Source organism: Accipiter gentilis, chromosome 10, assembly GCF_929443795.1.
Source record: "Accipiter gentilis chromosome 10, bAccGen1.1, whole genome shotgun sequence".
Classification (NCBI taxonomy): Eukaryota; Metazoa; Chordata; class Aves; order Accipitriformes; family Accipitridae; genus Astur; species Astur gentilis.
Genome location: NC_064889.1, coordinates 26,360,337 through 26,386,118, shown reverse-complemented (window position 1 = coordinate 26,386,118; position 25,782 = coordinate 26,360,337). Strand labels below are relative to the sequence as shown.

At 47.2% G+C, this 25,782-nt stretch overlaps 2 protein-coding genes across 8 annotated transcripts in view; one reads left to right on the top strand and one right to left on the bottom strand.

Moving 5' to 3' along the window:
- MAP1A (microtubule associated protein 1A) overlaps positions 1 to 17,176 on the top strand; it is a 71,479-nt gene extending 54,303 nt beyond the window's left edge. For both annotated transcript variants that reach the window (XM_049813025.1, XM_049813026.1), the window contains 3 exons: positions 1,712 to 10,589; positions 12,882 to 13,114; positions 14,066 to 17,176. In XM_049813025.1, coding sequence (XP_049668982.1) covers positions 1,712 to 10,589; positions 12,882 to 13,114; positions 14,066 to 14,221 — 9,267 coding nt within the window. In that variant the 3' untranslated portion in view covers positions 14,222 to 17,176. The remainder of the gene's footprint in view (positions 1 to 1,711; positions 10,590 to 12,881; positions 13,115 to 14,065) is intronic.
- A 3,772-nt stretch (positions 17,177 to 20,948) lies between these two features.
- PPIP5K1 (diphosphoinositol pentakisphosphate kinase 1) overlaps positions 20,949 to 25,782 on the bottom strand; it is a 53,696-nt gene continuing 48,862 nt past the window's right edge. For 5 of the 6 annotated variants that reach the window (XM_049813067.1, XM_049813062.1, XM_049813064.1 and 2 more), the window contains 2 exons: positions 25,519 to 25,632; positions 20,949 to 24,264 (listed from right to left, as the gene is read on the bottom strand). In XM_049813067.1, coding sequence (XP_049669024.1) covers positions 23,570 to 24,264; positions 25,519 to 25,632 — 809 coding nt within the window. In that variant the 3' untranslated portion in view covers positions 20,949 to 23,569. The remainder of the gene's footprint in view (positions 24,265 to 25,518; positions 25,633 to 25,782) is intronic. The other variant, XM_049813066.1, reaches the window with a different exon arrangement.

Sequence of the window (25,782 nt, the reverse complement as noted above, 5' to 3'; positions counted from 1 at the left end):
GAGTCCATGACAGAGCAATGCAGCCCACACGGCTCCTTCAGGTGGCAGATCCATAGAGGGATGGGCTTCAAATCCAGCAAAAAATTGCACACCATAAATAATTCATGCTATAGTCTTGGGCATCTTGCTTTAACTTCCTGTCTTAAGTTTTCCAAGGTGGCAAGCGTGGAAAAGCGTCCACCTTTAGGTACTCAGCTTGAAATAACCTTCCAGACTGGCTCTGCAGTGGGCAGACACTCAAAATTTCTTAAAGCAGGCCTTAGAATATCTGTGGGCCACTTCCAAAAAACAGCCAACAGAGGCCATCATCACTCTAGTAAATGTGGATATTTCTCTTCATTTCACAATCAGCCCAGCAAGTATAAGTTGTTCACAAGGTTCAGTGTTCATTAGGGGTGTGTAAAGATTACAAGGGGATGAATAAATGCTGATTAGGTAACTACATGATGATTAAATAACTACATGATGTCATTATTTAATTGTAGAATTGCAGAATCATTCAGGTTGGAAGGGCACTTGAGAGGTCTGTAGCCCAACCTCCCACACAGAGCAGGGTCAGCACTGAATTTAGACAAGATTGCTCAGGGCTTTGTCCAGTGAGGTCTTGAAAACCTTATAGACCATCTCTGAACCTCTGCTGCAATGCTATTTATCTTAGCTAGGTGTACTATAGCTTTCCTCAGATGCTTTAAACTCTTTCTTTCAGTGCTTGTTGCCAATATAGTTATGCTGCATCAGTTTTTGATAAGACCTACTTCCACTAATCATTGTGTGCCAGATGTTTAGAACGTCTCCATCTGACTGAATGTACAGTTGCTGCAGGAATGGCTGGGTGGTATTTTGACAATTGATATAATTGTTGCTGTAATTACATAGCAAATCTGCCCATCTTCATTTCTTTTAGGCTGATTCTTCTCATTTATTTCCGGTACCCATTTATTTGGACACTAACTAGTCAATTAAGGGCTGTATAAGCAGGAGAACACAGTGTAAAGAAGTGTACTAATCTCATTCCAGATACTTAGGAAGTCCGAGTTTTAATGCTTCTTTGCTTGGGATATGTTCAGCATAGCTCTAAGGAGCCTTGGAAATTATATCAACCTTAGTTCTACTTATTAGTCATGTAGCATGTCCCCAACCCTGTATGTCTATCAGAGATGGAGTCATGACTTTCAAAATAGGTCCCAGGAAAGAAAATAAATCGGAATAAAAAAGAAAGTCCTATGGCACTAAAACTGCACAAAGTCCTATGTGATCATTCACTAGCCAATGAGCGAGGATAAGTTCAGACAATGATGCTTAGCACTGGAAAGGGTATCTCAGGGTTAGAAATCACAAATCCAAAAGAAACAGCTGCTTTTGAGCCCAAGCCAGGGACTGATATCACAGGTTAAATAGGAAGAAGTAAGGAAAGAGGACAAGGCAGTTTCTGCTTTCATTTTCTTTCCTGAGGTCTTGTCACCATGCATTCCCAACAGTCAGGAAGCATAACAGCCCATCAATGTTAAGAATTTCAAAAGAGAGCAGAACATGGCCCCATGCATCTATTTGCAACGGGCTTTTGGACTATTTAAATATCCCCAATGTTTCCTGTCAGTAAAGTGCTCATGGCATTTTCAGTATTTGTGCATTAACTGGTTATTTTTTTTTAAGTGCTGAATTGGTGTCAGAGCTCTATTTGACCTTTATTTGTCTGTGCTTGTCTCATTAGGTCACCCAGATTCTTAGCAACACTGATTCAGATATCAAGGCCTCCCTTACTGTGTCGTGCTTGGGAGAAGGAGACTGGAGCAACCTTGGGCATCCTCGATTTCAGGAAATTATTAATCTGAAACTGAATCCTGATCCAGTTCTGCCAGAAATGGATGGGGTGTCTGAGTTTGCAGAATACGTCTCTGAGACAGTTGACGTGCCATCTCCATTTGATCTCCTGGAGCCACCCACTTCAGGGGGCTTTTTGAAGCTTTCCAAACCCTGCTGCTACATATTCCCTGGTGGAAGAGGTGATTCTGCTCTCTTTGCTGTAAATGGGTTTAACATCCTTGTGGATGGTGGTTCTGACAGGAAATCTTGCTTCTGGAAGCTTGTAAGGCACCTGGATAGGATTGACTCAATCCTGCTCACCCACATTGGTGCAGACAACCTACCTGGCATCAATGGGCTGCTGCAGAGGAAAGTTGCTGAGCAAGAAGAGGAACAATCCCAGGGCTCTACCAACTACAGTGACTGGATGAAGAACCTAATTTCTCCTGAGCTAGGGGTGGTTTTTTTTAATGTTCCTGAAAAACTGAAGATGCCTGAATCGTCCATGAAAGTAAAGAGGAGCATTGAAGAAGCTTGTCTGACACTGCAGTATCTCAACAGACTAGGCATTAAATCAGAGCCTCTCTACAGGGTGGTGAGCAGTACCATTGAACCTATCACACTTTTCCACAAAATGGGAGTGGGTAAGCTGGACATGTATATACTGAATCCTGTCAAGGACAGTAAAGAAATGCAGTTTTTAATGCAGAAATGGGCTGGTAATAGTAAAGCAAAAACTGGCATAATTCTTGCAAGTGGGAAAGAAGGTGAAATTTCTGTTCCCTATCTCACATCCATCACAGCCCTAGTGGTATGGCTTCCAGCTAGCCCAACAGAGAAAATTGTAAGGGTTTTGTTTCCTGGAAATGCTCCTCAAAATAAGATACTGGAAGGTCTTGAGAAACTCAAGCATCTGGATTTTCTGAGGTACCCAGTGGCTACTCAGAAAGATATCACTTCTGGAATACCTCCACCTGTGCTGAAGCAGACCAAAATTAAACAAAGAACTGACAGTAAAGAGAGTCTTAAATCTTCTCCCAAGCCATCTGTGACAAAGCAAGCTAAGAAAGAAGAGGCAGTTGAGGAGGGGATTAAGGAGGTAAAACCAGAAGTCATAAAGGATACTAAAATTGAGAAAAAGGTTAAAGAACACTCAGAGAAAATTCCTGAGAAACCTGTTAAACATGAAAAGGTAAAGACAGAAACAAGTGATGCTCTCAAAGCTGAAAAAAGAAAATTGTCAAAAGACAAGGTTGGAAAAAAGCATCTCAAAGAGAAAGTATCCAAACTGGAGGAGAAGAAAGACAAAGAAAAGAAAGAGATTAAGAAAGAGAAAAAAGACTTAAAAAAAGATGATGGAAAGAAAGAGGAAAAAAAAGATTCAAAGAAAGAGGATAAAAAGAAAGAAACCAAACCAGAGCCTAAAAAAATTTCTAAACCAGACTTAAAACCGTTTACCCCAGAAGTAAGAAAAACGTTATACAAGGCAAAAGTTCCAGGCAGACTCAAAACTGAGAAGATCAAAGTCAAACCTGAAAAGGAAGTACCTGCTGACTTGAAGACATCACCAATGGAGAAGGCACCTGTACAGGTGGAGCCAGGAGAGACTTCCATAGCTGAACAGAGGTTAGTCCTGTCTTCACCAGAAGATCTTACAAAGGACTTTGAGGAACTGAAGCACGAGGAGAAAGGGGCCTTGCAGGTGACTCAGGAAATGTCTGATATTGAGGTTAGTGATAAGATTATGAGAGTACCTGAAACAGAGATAAAAGACTCTGCTGACATGATTGCTCAGAGTTGCCTTGAAGTAGATCTGATTTTGAAAACAAACATTCCTGATCAGGGAATAACTACTACTGATATGGAAAAAGAATCACCAGCAGAGGAAAAGGCAGTCCATCAGCTAGAACTGAGAGCAGGTCATGCTGAAGAAATAGAGGATGAAAGAAGAACAATAGATGAAAGTCATGACACGAGATACTGTGAGGGAAAAGCTGAGCAGGACAAGGAAGTTCAGGTGGTTCCAGACAAAGAACAAGTACCATCACAGACAGATGCCTTAGCAAAGAGTGTTCAGTCATCAGCGTTCAGAGAGGAAGAAAAGGAGGAAGAGGAGAAAATCTCTTTGGACAGAAAACAGAGGGAAGCAGAAACAAAGACTTGTGAAAAGTATACCGACAGGACAGAGACACAGGAAGAGGGTGAGAAGGAAAAGAGAGAAGATGTGATAGAAAAGGCAGAACTGGAAGAAAAGGAAGGACAGCACATGAAGGCAGAGGAGAAGGTGGAAAAGAATAGAGACTTCTACGAGCTGAATCAGGATGAGAGGGAGGACAAAATATTTACCACTACAGAAAAGGAAAAAGATTTTAGTGACATGGTTGAGAAAAACAAGTTACTTGGAAAGGACGTAACAAAGGAAGAGTCATATCTGAGCAGTCTGCCAGTCCCAGCAGGAGCAACAGCAGAACATGTTTCATATATCCAAGATGAAACTATCCCAGGCTACTCAGAAACAGAGCAGACCATCTCTGATGAAGAAATACATGATGAACAGGAAGAGAGGATCCCACACTTGAAGTATGATGTCAATGCCTATGACATTTCTGTTCCTGACCACCCAGGCTCTTTTGAAGCAATACATGGAATACAGGCCATGCCTACTGCTGACCTTTCAGCCAAGGGCTATGCTGGCCAGGAGTCTGAAATCCTGGCATATCCTACAAACATTGTGGCAGCACCTCTAGCTGAGGAGGAACATATATCCTCTGCTACCTCCATTACAGAATGTGATAAGCTTTCATCTTTTGCAACTTCAGTAGCAGAAGATCAATCGGTTGCATCTATAACAGCACCACAAACAGAAGAGACAGGGAAAAGCTCTTTACTTCTAGACACAGTAAACAGCATGCCCTCCTCTCGGACTGAAGCAACCCAAGGTCTCGACTATGTTCCCTCTGCTGGCACAATCTCCCCCACATCATCCTTGGAGGAAGACAAATGTTTTAAATCTCCACCCCCTGAAGATTTCCATGCATTAGCAGAAGGAGAGAGAAAACTGGAAGCTCAAAAAAAGGATCTTAATGAAGAGGCAGAAGATGAAGAGGAAGAAGAAGATGGGACTCCAAATATTGAAATGCCTGAGAAACTCAGAGGGCATTACAATGCCCCCATGTTTGCTCATCAAGGAGGTCCTGATAATGTGTTAATCAGTGTTCCCACAGAAGTGGTGCAAACTTCTGGTCTGCCATTATCCACTGAAGAAACACCGCTTTCCCAGGTTGATTCTGCAGAGGCTGAAGAACGATGCATGAGTCCTGACGATAGTACAGTCAAAATGGCCTCTCCCACCCCATCTGGCCCCACTAGTGCAGGACACACACCTTTCCACCAGTCTCCAGTGGAGGAAAAACTAGAAACAGTAGACTCAGATCTATTTGAAAAACAAACAGATGCTGCTGCCAACAAATTGGAAAGCCAAACTTCTGTTGTGGTGAAGGGAGCCAAGGGTGAACCTCTCAAAGAAGATGAGCTATCTGCAGCTAAATACAGAAATGAAAAAGAAGTGCCTGGACCTGTACAGCACAAGCTGGGCTTTGGCAGCGACGTTCCAGTGTCTCCTGGGGAGGACGTGCTGGAAGAACCAATGGGCAAGGAAGAGCTGCCCTGGCTCTCCTACCACAAGCAGGACACAGTGGTGATAGGGGAGGAGGAGGAGGAGCGTCCCATGCTGCCCCATCCCAGCACAGATGTGTTTCTGGAGCCAGAAAAAGAGCAAGGAACTAAAACCATGACAGAAAGTTTAATGGGATTTTCAAAACACTTGTCCTTTGAGCCATTCTCTACCACAGAAACATCCCTAGGAAATGTGGATCTTCCACAGTTCACAAGCCAAAGCAAATCTGAAAGTGACAAATCTTCACAATTTTCACCAGATGATACCAAATCACTTTCTTTTACAGAAGAAAGTATTGGTAAAGAAAAATCCTCAGATATTTCTGTTAAGGGAGCGACTACTGAAGAAGAAAAACTGCTGTATTTCACAGGAGACACCTCAGAAGAAGAAAAATCTTCTCATGTTTCCATTAAAGACATTTCTCCAGAAGAGACCAAATCCATTTCTCTCACTGAGAGTCCCAGCAAGGAAATCTCTTCAGACCTTTTTGTTAAAGGAATTTCTCCAGAAGACATAAAATCTCTTAGTTTCACAGAAGAGATACCTGCAAAAGAAAAAACTACATCTGACTTCACTGACAAATTCCCTTCAGAAGCTGTGAAATCCATGGATTTTACAGAGCAGAGCCCAGCTACATATGAAAAATCACTGAAAATTTCTGCCAAAGAATTCACAAAAGAAGTGTCAAAACCTTTTCCTTGCCCAGAAAGTAGCTCAGTTAAAGACACGTCACCCAGAGATACTTCAACCGAAGAAATGTCTCCAGATGACAGCAGTTTATTTTCTGCAACAGAAAAGGACCCACTTAGGGGAAGAACTGCAGGCTTGGACTCTCAGGAAGTATCTCCAGATATGAAGGGCTTACACTTTACAGACTCTAGCCCAAGTGAGGATAAGACATCTTCACACATTTCTACTGAAGGTGTAAAATCTTGCAGGTTCAAGGAAGCTCAAGAAGAAAAATCTCCAGAAATGGAAGACTTTTACATGAAAGATTTAAGTTATGAGAAGAAAGTGTGGTTTCCAGAAGAGGTGGAGGAGACCCCTGTTCAGGGAAGGCGGCAGAGATATGATAAAGAGAGAGAGAGCACATTCTTGGACGAGGTACCAGAATATGAAAAAAAATCCCTTCCTAAAATGGGAGAGGGGGAGATCCTATCTCCTGCAGTGCCTGGCAGTCACAGCTGGAGAAAAGCAGAAAGTGAAGCATGGGGTTCAGTGTATGGGTATCTTCAGGAAGGAAGAGAGACTGGGAGAGGAGGGCAGTTACCCAAGGATGAGGAGGATGAGGAGCTCTGTCATGCTGAAGACAAACCTGTGCTACTGCAAGCAGAAGCAGAATGTTTAAAGATGGAATCGTGTGATTACAAAGAAGACACACAGAAGAGTGCCAAACCTACATCAGAAACAAAGAAAGCAGAAACAGTTCCTGCTGACATCACTGTCCCAGAAAGAACACAAATGGAAGGTTCTCCTCTGTCTTCTCAATATGTCTCTGGTGAGGACAATCAGGCCAAAGCATTAACTGCAAACAAAGAAAGGCAAGAATTGTTGTTGACATCTAAACATGATTACTCCTACTTAGATGATGAGGAGAAAGCTGTCCTAGATATCTATGCAAAGTCACTAGACCAAGCACTGATGGCATCTCCCCTGTCTGTAACAACTACCACTCTGGAAAAGGAGATTGACACAATACCAGAAACAGAAAGGCCTTACAAGTTAGATCAGTGCAGGCCACCTTTATGGGAAGAAGTCCCATCAAAAGACACAAAGAAATCAGACATCAGTGGTTTGTATCAGGAAATAGACTGTAAATATAAGTCAGATAGAAAGCAAGAGGATGACTACAAATCCACTGAGGGTCTTTATGACTCTACAGGAAGAAAAGAGCAGATGGCAGCAGCATCTACTCTGTTGCAATCTACAAGACCAGCAGAATATGAATATATAGCAGCGTCCCCAGAAGAAAGTGCTGCAGTGTCAGGGCAGTGTGCGCACTCTCCTCTAGGACAAGGCCCTTGTCAAAAAAGCAGTGCTGCCATGGGCCATGCTGAGGCTGTGGGTTCTGCTGGCCGTGTGGCATATCCTCCAGAGACCTATTCCAGGAGCTCCCCTGAGCCTTATTCCTATGAGGAAGGGGTCTGCAGACCCAGAGGTGATGACAGTTCTACAAGACAAGAGCAAGAAGAGAGAGAACCAACTCCCTACCCTGATGAAAGAAGTTTCAAGTATGCTGACATCTATGAGAAGATAATTGTGTCTGGAGTTGGACCCTCCCCCTTCACAGCCAAGGGTGCAGACAGCCCAGGTCACACTGACAAGGTACCAGCAACAGCACTGATCTCTCAAAAAGGTCAAAGTTTTCACGTCTCTGCAAAGGAAGAAGAGTCCTGCCTTTATACCTCCGCTGAGAAGGAGTTGTCATCGCCAGCATCCCCTAAAGATAAAGCAGATTCAGCCTTTGACTATACAGACATCCATGAAAGATACTTGCCCTTGTCTGAAACTGATAAGCTTAAGATATCTGAAGGACAGGAAGAACTGAAGGTGTCTTCTGCTTTGCCAGAAGAACTAGACTCTGAACTGCACCCATCATCCGCAAGCACAGCATTTGCCTCTCCCACAGACATGACTGACACGTTTTATCAGGAAAAATCAGCTGCCTATATTGATGCTGCCTGTCCAGATGAGAACATCATTTTGTCTAGCCAGGAGCAGCCATCTCTGTCCCTGAAATCTGAAATCCCAAGTCCCAAAGATACATACTATGAGAAAGCAGGTCGAGGGGAAGAAAGCATGAGTGACTCTGAGTTAGAAAAAGGCGCCAAGGAGAAATCTGAAAAGGAGTCTAAACTGCACAGCCCTGTTGAAGCTGCAGGCACAGTCTATGCACACATCTCAGCAATGGACGAGTTTCATGTATCAGAACCCCTTCTGGAAAGCAAGCACCAGGAGTCCACTTCACGCAGTTCCACTGCCTCTTCACCTTCCGATCCAGGGTGGAAAGAGGAATATGGAGGTATGAAAACTGCACCAGCTACTGTCATGGGGACGTATGTTGCTGGCTACAGTGACCTGCCAGACATAGGCAGAGATGAGCAGGCTTCAGAAATGTGCCATTTAAGACAAGATTCTTCACAAAAGAGAGAGGTTGCTGAAAAATCCACAAAGGAGTCACATTCCTGTGTAACAGATTATCCAAGTGCAGCTGTGGTCTCAGAATGCCAAGAGCAAGCCATATACTTGAAATCTGCTTCCGGAAGACAGAAGGAAGCATACAAAAAAGACCCAACAGTAGAAGGCAGATGGATGGATAGCTCTTCTGGATTTGAATGCTCCCTGCTAGGAAAGAGTGAAACATCCAGTATGTTCAGACATGAGCAAATGTCAGCAAGCCATTTAGGGGATATCTCTCTTCCTTTAAAGGCTCCTTGTGCTTTGCTTTCAGACCAGGGGAAGAAAGATGAGTACTTGGAGGTTTCTGAGAAAATCAGCAGCCTTGAGTCATCTTTTACTAAATTCTCACCGCTAAGTCCATACGAAGAAGATAAGTTATTCTCCAAAGCTGTGGAAAGAAAGACTGTGGCCCAACAGCAGCTGAAAGATGATTCTTCCAGCCTGTCAGAGGAGCCTTCATCTGAAGCTACCACTCCTGTCATATCAACTACAGCAGAAAGTTTCTACTCCCATATGCTTTCTACACACACGGGTGCAGGAGCGGAACCAGGTACCAAGAGTCTTTGGGATGTGTCTCCACAGATTTCCGATAATGCCATGAAAACACATACAGCTGAAACCAAAGACTTTGTGTTTGCTGAAGAACACGGTTCTCCATTCACAAGTGGCATGGGTGGCAGCATTTCCCCATGCAGAAAGGAGTGCCAGAGTTTACAGCCCACACCATTCTCTGCAGAGAAACAACAGCAACCCTGTGTAAGCAGGCCAGAGCAGAAGGCACAATTTGCAGAACAGCTGATGACGCTGACATCTCTCCCTGATGTGTTGACATCATTTCCTCATCATCAGCATGAAGATGAAACCACAGCCAATGGTCCAACAGAGGTGAGCACCAGTCTGCAAGCTTTCCAAAGTACATACCATGCAGCAGAGGCAAAAGATGAAAAAACGCGTCCTGATTCTGACAGCAGTTTTTCTCCATGCACAGGCAAAGAGGACACAGAGAGGCAGAGCCGACCTTCCTCTCTGATGTCCCCTGAACACAGTTTCCAGCCCTTTTTCCCAGATGTGCAGAGGGGTGGAAAACCAGAGGACCATGGAGATGCTTCCCATGAGATGGAGCCACGTTTAGGAGGCAGTTTTGATTGTGGACAGAAATTTTCCTCATGTGAATACAAGCACAGGAAGGGAGAGCTCTCTCCCTCATTCATCAACCCGAGCCCTCATGAGCTCTCTGAAGATAGTGACCTCTCACAGGAGGATGGTCATCCTTCAGTGCAAGGAAGACCACCTCACACTGGTAGTAGCCCCATGCAAAGTGCCACAGTGGAGGAAACCCCTCCAACATCAGTGAGTGATTCTGGAACCTCCCAGTCAGACTCGGATGTCCCGCCTGAGACAGAAGAATGTCCGTCCATCACAGCAGATGCCAACATGGACTCGGATGAAGATGCCGATTTCCTCCCAGTTGACAAAGCTGTTGGGAATGCTCATCATGCCAGTTCTAGATCCAGCCATGATCCTCAGCCTGTTCCAATGGTAGATCCCCATCCCCATCCTCCTCACCCTGATGTCTGCATGGTAGACCCTGATATGTTGGTAAATGAACAAAGCATGACCAGAACTGATAAAATTTCCAAGAAAGACATAAAAGAAAAGAACAAAGGTGTGAGGAAGCCTTTGAGCAAACCTAAATCTTCCTCGCCTGCCCGGAAATTAGATGTGAAAGGGAAACGATCACCCACTCCTGTGAAACAACCATCAGACAAATCTCCAAAATCTGTCACTGCCAAAAAAGAAAGAGATGGAGGAGAGAAGTCCAAACCACGTAATGCGCTGGTACAGCCTCCTCACACAGAGGATGAGTTATCCCGGAGTAGTCACAGCAACCCTGGCAAGAGCCTTGTTAATGGCATCAAAACAAACCCTGGTAAGAAATTCTTCCTTAAGCATGCATTTTCTTTTCAGGTTCAACAGAGAAAAAGCACTGGGTTAAATGTAGCAGAACAGAGAATAGGACTTCCCAGTCAGGCATAAAAAGTTATAAGCAGCAATAAGGTAAAGAGGTTGTCACATAAATCACTTCAAAAGATCAAAGCCGTGAGGAAAACTTTCAACCTTTGTAGAGCCGAATGCAACCACCTCTGAAGAGAGACAGACCTGTGAGACCTAATTTAGAACTTTATAGGCCAAGATTCAGTTCCACCCAGGGGCTCATCTGTGGAGGGACAGTAGGTATTTAGAGCTGGGTGCTGTCAAAGAAATGCCAGCATTTCAAGGACAAAATATGTGTGTGTTTTAAAAAGAGGTGGCAACCTCTCAGCCTATGAGTGGGGTAAGTGCATTGCGCTGGACTGGGATAAAGCTGTCACTTAGAATAAGAGGACACCGCCATGGTCAGATATGTCCTTTCCTCTGAAATGTTAAGCAGAGATGGGATGGGAACAGCTCCCACATCTGAGTACCACACACAGGGCACTGAAGAGGCAGTCTGACTGTTGGAAACTAAGGTCTTCTCTTTTTCCTAAGTAAAGGTGTGAAAGAGGGACTTGGCCTCAAGCGTCTGTACAGCCTGTGGCCTCTTGCTAAGTGTTCACACAGAGACCAGTGCTCTACTGGTATCCTACCAGATGATATCAGTATTAGGTGGTACAGTATTGCATCATCACTATGTCTGTGCTGAGACCCCATAGTGCCCGGCCCTTTACAGGCACAGAGCAAATCTTAATCCTTTGCTCCAGATCATTGATGCTGAGTATGAGACAAGAGCCAGCAGGTGGGCAGTGCCAGGGAGAATGGAGAAACTGAAACATAGCTGAGGTGCTGTGGTCTCAGCAGATGCCCATTGCAGACACTGTGGCAAAGAGAGGGTGTAGGAGAAGTGGGGGAAGGTTTGCAGAGGCGCTACAGGGAGCAGCTCTTGAGCGAGAACAGCTGAAGGGGAAGACCTGAAAAGAGCCCCTGTGTGTGTGTTGCAAATACAGCTCAGGTGAGGCAAATCGGTGTCACTGACAGATAGCATCAGTGACAGCAAGGGCTATGGACAGGCCAAGCAGTTGATGCAGCGGCTGCTCAGTGTAGTGGGGAGCGAGAAGAAAGCAGCAGCTGGAGCAATGAGGTGGTCATAGTGCCAGGTCAGAGAGGGCTCTGCAAAGGAATGTGAACTGAGCAGCGGCTGAGCCAGCTGATGTTCATGAACAGCTGACAAGCAAATAGGGTACAGTCAAGACAGAGCCTGTGCCAGGTATTAGCAGAGTGTCTGTGCAGAATGGTCATGTCTTAGAGGCGCTGCACAGAAAGGACTGGCAAGATGCAGTGCCTGGATATGTGAGTCTAAAAGGAGGATTGAGACAAAGATAGAGGATGTAGAGGTTGTGCGTGGAGCAGTGCTGTGAGTTGCCCAAATAACTTGGGATGAGGACTAGACATCTGTAAGACTGGCTGAGACAGGTAGGGATTTTTTGTTTGTGTAGCAGCTAGGCAGCACAACAAGTTGTCCACACTAGTAGTTAGTGGCTTTTTTCTCACAGAAGAGACTACCCCGAGACAGTATACGGAAGAAAAAAGAGGACAGAGGCCTCTGATTCCACAGAGAGCAGGAGGGAGAGAAGAGACAGTACTTCTATAGATTGTGTGTGAATATATATGCATATATATTGCTGACTAAAACAACTCTCGTTTGACCATCTCTCATCTCGTAAAAGGTTGACAAAAAAGGTACCAAAGGTTGACAGGAAAGAGCAATAGAGTCCTTGGAATAGCAGCAATTCACAGGGATGGCAGAAAGCTGGCATGGAGCTTCCAGAAAGACTACTGTAATACCCTAGGATACCATATAAAGGCCATCAGAACAGGTTTCTTTAGCAAATGTAGGTTATTAAACAACAAAAATTAGGACTAAATATTGTTTGGGATGACAACACTGCAAAAGCTAATAATGGAGATTTTTTTAATTCCCTTCCCCAGGAAATGCTTCTGAGCCTAAAGCCTTCCAGTCCTTCCCCAAAGAACAGCAGAACTCTCTTTCCCTCCCAAGAGCTGTGACAGCATTGGCCCAGAAATGCACCCAGGTCAACTTGAGCAGCAGAGCCTGGATAAATCTTATCTTTGTTGCTGCAGCTGCAGGGAAAAACCTTTCTGGAACTCAAGTCCTTCACTGTTAATTTGAATGTTTGTCCTTTCCAGAAGAGTTTTGATAGCTTCTGTTCTCTTTTTTCCAAAGCTTCCAATAGTCCTAAGAGCAGTTTGCCTGTGCCCATGGGTCCACCTGTCTATGTGGACTTGGCATACATCCCCAACCATTGCAGTGGAAAGAACACAGATCCGGAGTTCTTCAAGCGGGTTCGAGCATCATATTATGTTGTGAGTGGGAATGATGCAGCCAATGGAGAACCAAGCCGTGCAGTGTTGGATGCACTCCTGGAAGGGAAGTCTCAGTGGGGGGAGAACCTGCAGGTAGGTCATGGAAATGCCAAGGAGTGTGTGTGATGTTCCTTGTGTCACAAGGGCTGGGGAGGTGTGTGTCACAAACATACCCAGAGGGAGTGCGCTAAGAGAAAGCAAATGGTACTGGGCATGTCCTGCTCTGCAGTCTTAGAAAAGTAACTGTTTGTACCCATTAGGAGGAGGAGAAGACCTGCAAAATGGTATGAGTGGAAGCAGGTATGTCCTCCTTTCCACATCCTTCTGAGGGGAGGAAGCATTTAGAGATCATATACTCCTCCTTATCTGCTGCAGGATGAACCTATCCTCAAGCAAAACCAAGCACCATCACGGTCTGAATTTTCATCACAGCATCCCACACCCAGTAGCATCTGTTGCTAGCCTTGCTTGCTGAAGATCTAATAGCAACTTTTTATTGGTGCTTTTAAACCAGGATGTTCTTACACATAGTTCTTGCTTAGTCAGGTTTGCAGGACATCCTGGGTGGGCACTCTTTCTGAAGACAGGTACAAGAAAGTGTGTATGTTCTTTCAGATGAAGCAGCCTCAGATTTCAAGGTCCTGGAGTTGCACTTCAGGTCAATAGGCATATAAAGTCTAATATCAGGCCATTAACAGTGACATTCTCAGCATTATTCCTTTTCATACTGAGGGATCTTTCTAAGGCTGTTTCTGGAGTTCCACAGAGAGATGCTCTCCCCTGCACTGCAGCCATTTTCATCACTATGGTGCTAGTACTGCCAGTTTGCAGCCAGCTCAGAGCACCATTGTGCTGGTACTGCATAAAATAAAGCACCAGCTCTGCCTTAGAGAACCTGACATCTGAAAGACATTAAATAGAACAAGCAGTACCAAGGGTACAGTGTTCCAAAATTAATGGGAAATTTTAGCCTCAGCTCCTATGGGTATTGTTTGTTACTGCAGTTGTTCTCAGACAATCATCCCTGCTGCTTTCTTTTCCCAGGTGACATTGATCCCAACACATGATACTGAGGTGACACGGGAATGGTACCAACAGACCCATGAGAAACAGCAGGAGCTAAACATCATGGTATTGGCAAGCAGCAGCACTGTTGTGATGCAGGATGAATCTTTTCCAGCCTGTAAGATCGAATTCTAAATCTCCCACACTTAGCGTTCATCCATTGACTCTCCAATCACCGATGCAACATCAGAGACACCATCTAATCACAGTCCAGTTCTTCTCTGGTTTAGTCCTCTACATGGTTCCCATTTGTCAGGCAATCGGGTATCCATCTAGCTCAGCACTGGATGCCATGAGAAAGAAGTGCAGGGCTCTGTAATATTCTGGACTGAGCTAAGAGTTTGTGCAAGAGCAGTTGCAGGCCAGGGGCACTTACACTTTCCCTGCTTTATTCTGCTGCCTGTACAGTTTCTATATACTATCTTGGCTGCCTTGCTGCTGTGAGAGCTTGTTCTACTCTCTTCCTGGCTGCCTTGCCATTTAACTTGTAGCACCATGAACCTCATCTTTCTGGTGAGGGCTGAAGTGCTGCTGCTGCATGTAGACAGTGCATGGGGGGTGGGGGTGGGGGCAGAGAAGAAAACTAATTTGCAAAGAAAATGCACTTAGGAGATGAGGGAAGGCAAAACCCTCCAACTGTAGCATGACAGTGAAGGTCATTCTTCCATCTTCCATCCTGAACATACACATGGTGTTCTGAGCAAGGGGACCTGTACTCCAACTAGGCAGGACCAACATTTGCCTGCTCTGCAGGTTTCTGTCCCAAATGTTTGGTTGCAGCATCCTGCAACACCTGCTCACTATGCTCAAGGAGCTGGGATGAAGGACACATTTGTTTGGGGGTGGCAGTGGGAGAGGAGAGTTCAGCCTGTTGTTCTTTGCTACAAAGAGCACATTCCTAACCTGCTAACTTGAGCTTTGCACACACAGAGTGGCCAACTTACTCCTGCACATCAGCAGTGTGACAGTAGGAGGCACAGAGGGGCTGTTGCCTGAATAGTCACACAAAAAGAGTATCCAAACGCACAACTACAGCCCCTTCTAAAGCAGAAGGGCTGAAACAACCCTGGCCGCTGTTGGCCTAAGATGTACGAGAAACCTCCCTGTCCTTGTAAACCAAAGGCTTTCTTGAGGATTGTGGTGAGGCAGCTGAGCAACCTGCATGCCATACTGAGAGAGGCTAGCGTCTGGCTGGTGTAGCTGATGTGTGCCAGCTTTGCAAGCAGCAGCAGTTTCTTTGCTGCCCGTATGCAAGCCTCTTAGCTGTGTTCAAGCTTTTTGTTGTCCCCCAAAGTGTCCAGGATGTGGGGAATAGAACCTGTGGTGTGGGGAAGGAGAACCCCCTTCCCAAAACACTCGGGGAAAGTAGTTTAGTAATTGCTCTTGGTTCCTCCACACCTGTGGCAGGGACATGCAAACTCTTGTTGCCAGCATAGGTGAGGTGCTGTCAAAACTGTGCTGTCCACACCTTGCAGCTCGCAGCCAGTTGCTAGCACACCTATTGTGGGCATGCATATGTCCTTGCTCTCTCGCTGTCCTGGCAGAAGCGTAGTTGTATGCCGTGAGTGCATCATTGCTACTGAAGAGTCACCCAGAGCCTCCTTGGCGTGCAAGCCCATTCCAGCTGTGGCGCTCCCAGCCCCTGCAGGGAGAGCTGTTCCAGGAGTGTTAGTGCTCAGGTGCACTGAGCTTGCAGCACCAGTGAGCCTTTGCCACATCTGAGAGCATTGCAAGAGGGTCTTATCACAAGGATGGCTTTTATCTTTCTGTAAGACAAAGAGACTGGCAGTAGGGTGTGCTCTGGGGAAGGAGAGAAGAGATAGAAAGCAATGCTGCAAGGCGTGACATGCGACTGAAAGGTATTTCCATCTGCTGTGTCACCCACTGTGCTTGGCCCTGAGCCAAGGTGTGACTCCATAATAATAAGCATCCTAGGACCCTGTGTTGTGCTTGCCTGGGACACTTCAGTCCCAGTGCTAGTTTTCTGGCAGCTGACATAAAGAAAATGCTGCTTAGAAACCTGCTCCTAGGACTAAAATGGAGTTTCTAGGGAAATGGTTTATTTTGCATTTAATTTATATATTTATTTTTGGATGTTAAGCTGCATTTTGTGTGGATTTAATATTTTAATTTATACATGTTAACATGAAACCATGTGCTCTTAGTGTCAGTTCAGAGGTTTCTCAGTACAAACACTTAGATGCTGCAATTTAAACAACAACATAAAAAGACCATAGAGAACTCGCTGGCAGCAAGAGGGGTCTCTGCTTGCAGCCTGCAAGGCTGTGCCTAAAACCCAGCAGCTGCAGGACAAAGCCTGAGGCTAGCAGCCCCTCCCCTAGGAGCAGCCAGCGCTTTTGACGCAGGCCTTGTTAGGAGCATGTGAGTTTACTCAGGGATTTAGCAAATCCCTGCCCTGTGCTGTATTCATTTTAACCATGGAATCACGGTGTGTCTGCCAGAAGAATAAATGTCATTCTCTGTAACCCGATGGGATCAGCGTCCATGAATGGTGGTTATGGCAAGCAATCGCAGGCAGTAACACACCTGCTCCTTCTTCCCCCAGGCACTGCTGGGGGCGTTTGCTTTCAGTGCTTTGGGGAGATCCTGGCTCACCTGCCAATGGGACTGGCTGCCAACCAGTGCAGGTGCAGGATGCCAGACACTAGAGGAACAAATGTGACCCTCATTGACTGGATCCCTGGATCCCTAAGCGTGGCTAGGTGTAAAAGCTAATGCACTAACTTTAGATAGACCCACACATGAATGTTTTCTCAATTTTAAACTTGAAGCAATTCTGACTAAGCAGCAGTAATAGTGAGGCTTTGCAAGGTGCCTGCATCCTCCAGGCAGGAGTGCGGTCATTGGCATGTGTTCCAGTAAAAACACCTGCCCTCTGCGTGCTGTGCTCCTGCACTCCGCAGCTATGCTGCTTGGACAGCTTTATCCTACTCAAGTTCGTTTCCCTGTCCTCAAGGCTCCACACTTTTTTTTAGTATTTTATGGCAGTCTGTTCTGCCTTCAGCTTCTCTCCCTCCCTCTCCATCTTCCTCCCCTCGTCCTCCCTCCCCTCCCTTCTCCCACCCCACCCCACCCCACCCCCACCCCCCGTCTTAAAAAACTATTGGGAAAAAGACTTGTAAAAAATGCCACTTTGTAAAGAGTCTGACCCTGCTTGGCCTGCAGGAGCCAGCAGAACCCATCCAGAGCCAGAAGTAATACAACACTATAGAGAGAAACAGTTAAACTCTGCTTTTGCTTGTTTCTGCATGTGGGCAACAACGCGTAATCTTCCTGTATGTAATAGATACAAAATACTGTTTTAAACCTATAATTAAAAAAGTGAACGTCTTAACTGTATTGAAATGGCAACTTGTGCTCCTAGCTTCTTCTATGCTAAATGTTTTAAGAACAGAGCCCTGATTCTTTTCTTCAGCATCATGTTTCTATTTGAATTTAGTTCCTTGAGTTCTGTCCTTTTGCCCATTTCCATGTGAAATACTCTGTAACTAACTGCTGTCAAGAGAGGAGCCCAACACATTAATAATAAAGCCACATTAATTGCGAACAAGAACACTTCCAATGGTTTCAAACTGTTCTTTGAGTGAGTCCATACTGTAGGCAGGGAGCACACAGACACTGACTGCTACCATACCTTCCCTCCAGTGCTGGCCAGCTGCCTCCCAGCCCATGAGTTCAGGTGAGCCACGGCTTTTCCACTAACACCGCACCTTCACTGGCAGCTGCCAAAACTTCCTGTGGCCCCAAGGAAGGGACACGCATATCAGGGACATAGAGCCTACCTGGGACACCCACCCCTCCTTCCCTGGCCCCAGCAAGGTAATTTACATTTCCAGCTACCTCCCCTCCAGAGGACATTTCGCCTCCAAGGGCCCAGACACGGACACAGCCCCCCATGCTCCAGTGTGGAGCCCAGCACGGCTTGTCCTGCTTGTCCTGCTTGTCCTGTTCCCGAATCATGCTCTCTATTGTGGCCCCTCTGCCTGTCCCTCCACTTCTTGGGAATGGCAGCTCTGACCGGCACTGCTGGCATTCTTTGAACTGGAAACGACTCTGGTCCTGTGGGAGGCAGATCACTGCAGTGATCACTGCCAGCCAGCCAGGCGGTGCACCTGCATGAGGGGCTCAGCTCAGCAGCTGTGGCCAGCCAGGCACTGATGGGGCATCACACGCTGCCTGTCCTTATTGCAGCAGTGGGCCTTTGTACCTCTGCAGAACTCCAAACTGACCTCGGAAGGGGAAGTACTTTATTTCAGCTCTTTTAGCTACTCAGCGAAAAACAGGGACAGCAGTCCTCTGCCCTGCCTGTGCCAGATAGCAGTCAGGAGAGGCTGATGCCCAGTCAGCTCTGCTCCTGCCTGGGTGTCCTCAGGAGGAAACACAATGGCACAGTTGAGTGCAAGGGAAAGGGAAAGCAGGTACTGGGCTACAACCCTCAGAAGAGGGGCCATGGTGACCACAAAGCAAACCACAGCTTGTGCAGCATGTAATAGAGAGCTCAGGGCAGCTGCCAAAGCTCTTACTGACGGGGGAGGAACCCCAAACTGTTAGCATAAACCACGAACTATTTCCACAGCAGCTTTCCAGCTAAACAAGCATACAGATATGGCTGTGCTCCTCTTAACTGAGAGGCTGTGAGCATACATGCATTTCCCAAACATGTACAGTGTTGGGAGTCTGAGGACCTGTTCAGCACCATCCTGCAGAGCAGAGGTCCCCAGCCAGCTGTTGAGATGGTGCATGCAGGCTGTGGTGAACACACCTACTACAAGCTGTTCTGCAGGAGGAGGGAGGCAAAACCAGGTTACTGTAGCAGAAAACACAAGCAGCAGCATGCAGGGAAGTGGTCTAAGTCACGTAAGCATGTCCTGAGGAAGCAATGCTCCTCCACCAATGAGCAGGAGTATGCTGAAGCTGGGAAGCTTTCAGGTGCCCATCAGACCTGTATAGAAGCATCAGTGATGATCCATGGGCAGGATCAGCTCAGACCTCCAAAGCAGGCCTTGGCTTTGCCAGGGCTGCAGTTCAGTGACAAATTGGACTTCTCTCAACTCAAACAAGAAAGTGCAAGCAGCAATCCTTCAAATTCCTGGGCCTATTGTTCCCCTATGGCCACCAAACAGAGCAGGCATCAGCTGGGCAGCACTGGAGCCAACAGTCCTGGACCACAGGAGGGGGGAAATGGAGCTCTCCCACCAAGGACAGAAACCAGAAACCAGCTGTCCTCTACTGGTCAGCTGTGTCCATCACTTGCTGCGTAGGACTTGGGGAGATACGGGTTAGCAATTTGTAGAGAAATGGCATGGCTCTGAGAAACCAGAAGAACAGATAAGAAAAAGACAAGTCCCAGTAAGGCAATGACATGGCCCTCCCTTAATCAGCTGCTTCAGTATTTGCAAACTGATGAGCCAGAGGAGTGTCCAAGGCAATAGCAGCAATATTGAGCCTGGTCAAGTAAACGATCAGGCTGCCTGGACCTTGACACGCTAAAGGCCCAAAGCCTGCATATGCTGTACAACCTGGCAGTTTCTGTGGCTCCAAGGATTTTGCTCATACATGCTGACTAACAGAGGACCTGTCACTTTCCACAGCCTACAGGAGACATTGCCGTAGTCTAGCTACTTGGTATAGACAGTTGGTATTTCCTGCCTGTTCTGCCACACGACCTGGACCCATTTCTCTACACTGCTTTCTCATTGCATACAGTGACAATTCAGGTAAAGAGTTTTGCTTAGCTGCATCTGCCAGCTATTTGGCAAGCCTGATCCAAACTATCCCAGCTACTGCAGGCAAAGTTTGTAGCTACATCCAGCCAGAGACGCAGGACGACACAGCAGTCATTTGTCCATATCACTACTTATGCAGCCCAAAAGCATTTGAAAGTGCAGCTTATGCATCAGCATAGATTTGAGGAGCCAGAACTGGCTTTGACAGGATTAAGCCAAAAACAGGGGCTCCCGCCACTGTATCCAGAAATTGTGCAATGGTCCTTTTCTTTTTTCCCTCTATGACTCACAGCACTTCCTTACACCACCCTTCTGTTTGGAAAGGGCTTTGTGATTAATCACTGCTGCTGCTAAGCCAAGAAAAACATGGTAAAGATGCTGCCTAAGAGCAGTCAGTCAGTGCTCAGATTTCACAAAGTCTGCAGGTGTTCATTTGGAAGTGTTAGAGCATCAGGAAAGACCTCAAACTTCTAGACATAGGCAGCTATTAAGCAGCTCTTTTAAAATAAAGGGCACTGTCCCTTCTCGGCCTGCCTATCTAAGAGAGCATAGACTAGAAGCCAGTTCTTGCACCACTGCAGGCAGCCCAGCTTTCTTCTTGGCTGTGGGATAGTATCTGCCTTTGAGTTCAGGCCATTTACTTCTGCAGCACAAGCACTACTGGACACAAGCGACCAGGCTGTCTCCCTGTTACTCTGCCCTGTATCAGGAAGCCCTCTGATCCTACAAACTATATGGAGAACAAAACTTCACAGAATTACGAGTATGCAAAGTAGCAATGCAGACAGATAATTTATGGCTAGAGGAGGACTCCAGCAACCAAAAGATATATATTCAGAAGCCAAAATTAGACACTACTTAGAATTGGTAGGAATATTCTCAATTTAGGGATATGGAGGTTTGTATTTTTCATCACAACAAAAACCCTTCCAGCCTGTCTCCTGGGCCTGATCTCTTACTGACCTGTAGAGCCACAGCAGAGCCACAGCTGCTAGCTGCTTCCCAAGCATCATTCCTTTTTCATTTCCAGGTGAAGAAATGGGCTGAAGATTGGGAACATTATAAATAACAGTAGTTCTTGTGAGTGGCAGCAATCTGCCCAGGAATTCAAGTACTGCAGCACTCAGCCATCCCTTCTTGCAGAACATGGCCTTCAGAGGCTCACAAGAAAGGCCACTTTTGTACTCGGATGACGTGGCACATCCTGCGGCAGCAGCTCTTGGGCAGTGCTCCCACAGCATTGTGCTGTCCTGCTAAGCCATGGAAGCACAGGGACACTGCAGCCAGTAGCTGCTTTCTCTGGGCATAAGGGCTTCCAACTACAACGTGCCCTCTGGGCTCCCCTGGCACACAGAGTCCAGTCTGCCTCCTGCCCTGCTTGGCAGCATGGCAGGAGGGCAGCTGGCACTGAGAGCAGCCCCTGGCCATTTTCTTGCAGCACAGGGGGAGCAGACAGGCAGGAGATCTGCCGGGCATTTGTACACAGCAAAGCCAGCCCACCAGCAGGCTCCAGGGCCCTAGAAGCGATGAGGTCCCCCCTGTGTGGGGGCGAGCACCTGAAAGACAGGCCCTCACCCCACAAGACCCTGCTCCGTGACTTGCTCGTGCCACCGCTGAAGGAGCCGTGCCCCTCTCAGCAATGACACCTTGCTGTGGGTGATGCTTGCATCGGGGCAACCACCCTGCGCAGGCCTGGGCCGCAGTCTCTGCTCCATGGGTGCAGAGGTGGGCGCAGTCTCTCCCAGACAGAAATGCACAAATCCTGGCAGGAGATGCAGCTCTCATGTTGGGCAGGGACCCTGCTGCTGGACCAGTGGTGCTGGTGGTTGCAGGTGCCATGTACTACTGACCCTGGCAGGGTGTGGGCAGGATGGCGGGATCAGGGACACGGGCATTGCCTGAGGGGCGCAAGCGGGATCTAGTGCCGCTCAGCCTCCTGCATTCCTGCAGCCGGCTCTCGGGGCAGGGGAGGGCTGCAGGCCCGTGGCCTCGGCCCAACAGGCACCAGCCAGGGTATCTGTTCTTCCAGGTCTTTAATGCAGGGTTGCCAATGAAAGCCAGAGAGCTTCCTTACAGCACAAGGCAGACCCCTCTCCCAGGCACTGGCACACATCCTCAGGAGAGCAGGCTAGCACAGCCCTGAGGAAGAGGGGGGACAGGCTTCCTCCTAGCACAGTGCTGCACTCGAGGCAGCTGTACGACTGCTGTATTTCAAGTGCAAGTAAACATGTCCTTTCTTAAATACCCAAACTGGCAGCTAGGGATTATCAGGCAGGAGGAGGAGGACACAGTTACCCAGGATGTACTTGGAACTGATGAGAAGGTGTGGACCAAGTGAAAGGAACCAAACATGCTGCCCCAGCATCTTCATTCTACTGCAAACCACCCTGAGACCTGGGAAGCCAGGACCATTTCCCCAGTATGACCAGTTTTTCTGCGGAAGGAAAAAAGATGTCTGGCCTTCTTGAGCAAAGCCCCATGTCTGTGCACTCACTTCAGTGTGACTTTCAGCCACAGTTCCTCTTCCAGGACAGCAGCAAACAAGCAGGGCTTGCTGTCCCAGGCACCTGCAAGCTCTGGCACACACACACACACTGCTGCGCAAGTCAGCAACAGAGACAGAGAGACACCAGACCCACAGCATAGATTTACTGTGAATACACATCATCACAACACAGCGTGGAGATCTTTGGGCACAGCTTCACAAAAACACAGATCCTAGCTACAGACAAACACGCAGACTTGTCCATAAATACAGGAGGCGCAGGAGGCACAGCCCTGGCCTGCACTCAGGATGTGACAGGGACACCCGTGTCAATCTTGCCCTCAGGCTTGTGCTCACAAGTCATTTACATAAATATGTATTAAATACTTTTCATTTTATATATAATAAAGATTTCTCCTTATTGGTTTCTAATAATCCTGATTTGTTCAAATAGCAGTTTCTTTTGATTTCTGTCACCAAGACTTCAGAGCTGTACCCTGTCTGACCCTTGGGGACTAGAATAAAACCCGTGTGTGTCCTCCCTGCCCACCTCTCTCAGGCTGGATCCCCAGGCTCCTGCCTGCCTGCCCCAGACCAGCAGGAAAACATGAAAGTCCACACCAAAGAGATGTTTTCTTGCATGTGGCAGTCTTGAACCTGATCCCCTCATTACTGTCCTTCCCACACTCATTCAGAGTGCTTTCTGCTTCTCCTAGTCTTCCTGCCACGGACTCTGGACCTATTCTTGGTGGCCAGTGGTGGGAACTGAGAGAGGAAGAAGGAAGGAACAGAGAGGAGGTTGGTGGTTGTGATGGATCCAATTACTTTGGGCCCAGAATACCTTCCTCTGAAGGCTATGGGCCAAAAAAATCTCAAGGGAGCATCTGTCCCCTTTGGACTTACCACCCCAAAAGCCTTGGCCATACCAATCCTCTAACTCTGCTGTCCCAGCAAGCATACAGCTCTTGGAACACCAATGCAGCCCTATGTCCCTGCTCCATGGAGGTGCCATGCCAGTACCAAGACTCCATTTGTTATTAATTTAACAAGGCAGATGGGGCATTGTCTCTTGCCGAATGGCAAAGAGCTGGCTTGTGGTGGAGCAGAGCAGACTCTTCCACGCCCCAGAGTCCTATGGCCCTGGGACATGGCTTGTTCTGTGCTGTGGACAGCCAGCTGCATGAGGTGCTGTGCAGGAAGCTGGGCTGCCTCCAGGCTAGAAGCGCTTGCAGTGTGCCATCCAGTGAGCCACTAATTCTGCTGATCCTCCCAACACAGCGGCTGCAGCTCCTCCATGCTTTTCTCAAGAGGCAGTGGCTGCACCTGCTGCAGCTGACCAGTCAGAAGCTGGCCTGACAGAGCACTGTCCCCCAGCAGCTCCTCGCCCATATGCTCTGGGTCCAACACCTCTCCCAGCAGCTCCTCTTCACAGGGCACCAAGATCTCCTTGGACAGCCCTGACTGATCCAGGCCAGTCATTCCCCCTATATACCCCTCACCTAGCCTCTCTCTCTCCCCAGCCAGCCTTATATCAGACCCTGCACCACACTTTGGGTTCCCTGTGTTACTTGGCTCTAACATTTCCCCAGCTGATACTTCTTCATCCAGGCCCACCCTGCTCTTCTGCTCTGGGTTAGAGTCCTCCTCCACCAGCTCCTTCTTGCAGAGCTCCAGGACCTTGCCTGGCTCTGGCCCCTTATTCCAGGTCGGGGTCTCTGGGGCACTTGGCTCCACCACTGATAAGCCAGATATGCCCACCTCCCCATCAAGCCCTCTGCCTGGAGGCTGTCTCTCTTCTTGCTCAGGGGACTGGCTAGTCAGCTGCTCCTCATTTTTGGGGGGACTGACGGAAAGTTTCTCAGTGAAGCTGAAACGAGCGCAGTTGTCCACAGAGGTTGGGGAGGATGGGCCTGCACTGGAGACAGTACTGGAGGGGCCACTGCTGTCTGCAAAGAGGAAGAAAAATCTTAAACATTTAGTTGATATTTCCCCAGCCCAAAGCCTGGGCAGACCCAAGCTGTCACAGTCCCACAGTTCTACAACCAATAGGTGAGGGTCGTCTATATGTCATGCAACCTGGCAGGGGCATGCAGCTGCTCTTAGGTGTGTTTCTGGCAGTTCAGCTGATGAAAACCCAAGCACAAACACCACAATTACATCTTGTCATACAGTGCTATGTTGGCATACAGCCAAGAGTGAATTCTGTTGTCATTACAGAGCGAAATGGGAAGTGTGATATTGGGTTTTGAGCAGAAAAGCAGTTTCTTTCGTCCCTCATTATTATGGAACACTCTCAGTTTCAACTTTGCTCCTCTTGGTTCCTGATACACACAAGCCCTGAATGTTGAGCTAGAGTCACCACTGGAAGAAGAAATATTGCTTCTCCACTAATGCTTATTCTTGCCTTATATGTACAATGAGCAAAACTAGAGAACAGATCTAGATTATATTTAATCCAGTAAAGGGGAGAGCATTAAACAACCATTTTCAGTCAAATTGATTCCCTGATCTTGCTGCCTACACAAACACACACTACTCCTGGCGCAAGAAGTGTACAGCCAGGAGAAGAGCAGGACTGCTTTTTCAGTGGCAACCTTAACTTGTGTCATTAAGGCACTTGCTGTGCAACTGTTGGCTAACCCTCTCTCCTTTGAGTTCCAGTCAGATCTGCAAAGGGGACTAACAGCAGTCATCAGCTCTGCAGAGACTACAAGTGAGGCCCAAGAGCTGCAGAAAAGCCTATAAGTGAAGATCTAAATGATTGGCTGTCCTCTATGGAGCTCTGGGTGAGGCATGTATGTGGTTGGTTAGGAAAAGAAGGCATTTCCACATGCCAACACTGAGTTGGCCATGTGTCATGGAGAATCACAAAACTTGAGATGAAAATGAAGTGCATTCAGGCCCTCCATGTCCTAGTGCACAAAGCCAAGGATGTCTGGAGAGACAACATCCATCCTACAGCAGATGTCCCCATGATATACAACACTACAGAGAGTCCCTTCTTGCATCTTTCTTTGGAAGCTTTTTCACAGGGCATATGACTACTTTCCCCTTTACCTATTTCCCCTTTCTGTTTCTCTTCCTTCAAAGGCAAAGCATAGAAACCCTAAGCATGAATGCTTGCCTTCCACCACTTAGCACTCTTTAATTCCCTCCCTCACCATCACATTCACCCCTGATCAAGAAAGGAGCACACTCACACCAAGGGGGCTTATCCGAACGCTGGCGCAATGGCAAAGAGGATGATGACAGGATTCTCTGGGACATAAAGGGGTCTCCTGGTATCTGGCTGCCAATCATTGAATCAAACAAAGCTTCAAGAAAAAAAATACACAGATCAGTAATATTCAGACAGACATAAAGGAATGGCTCGCAGCCCAGCAGCCATGAGCAGGCACTCCAGGAAGAGCTCAAGAACAGTGCAAATTCAGAGCCATGCCTGTCCATCAGCTGCTGGGAATCTG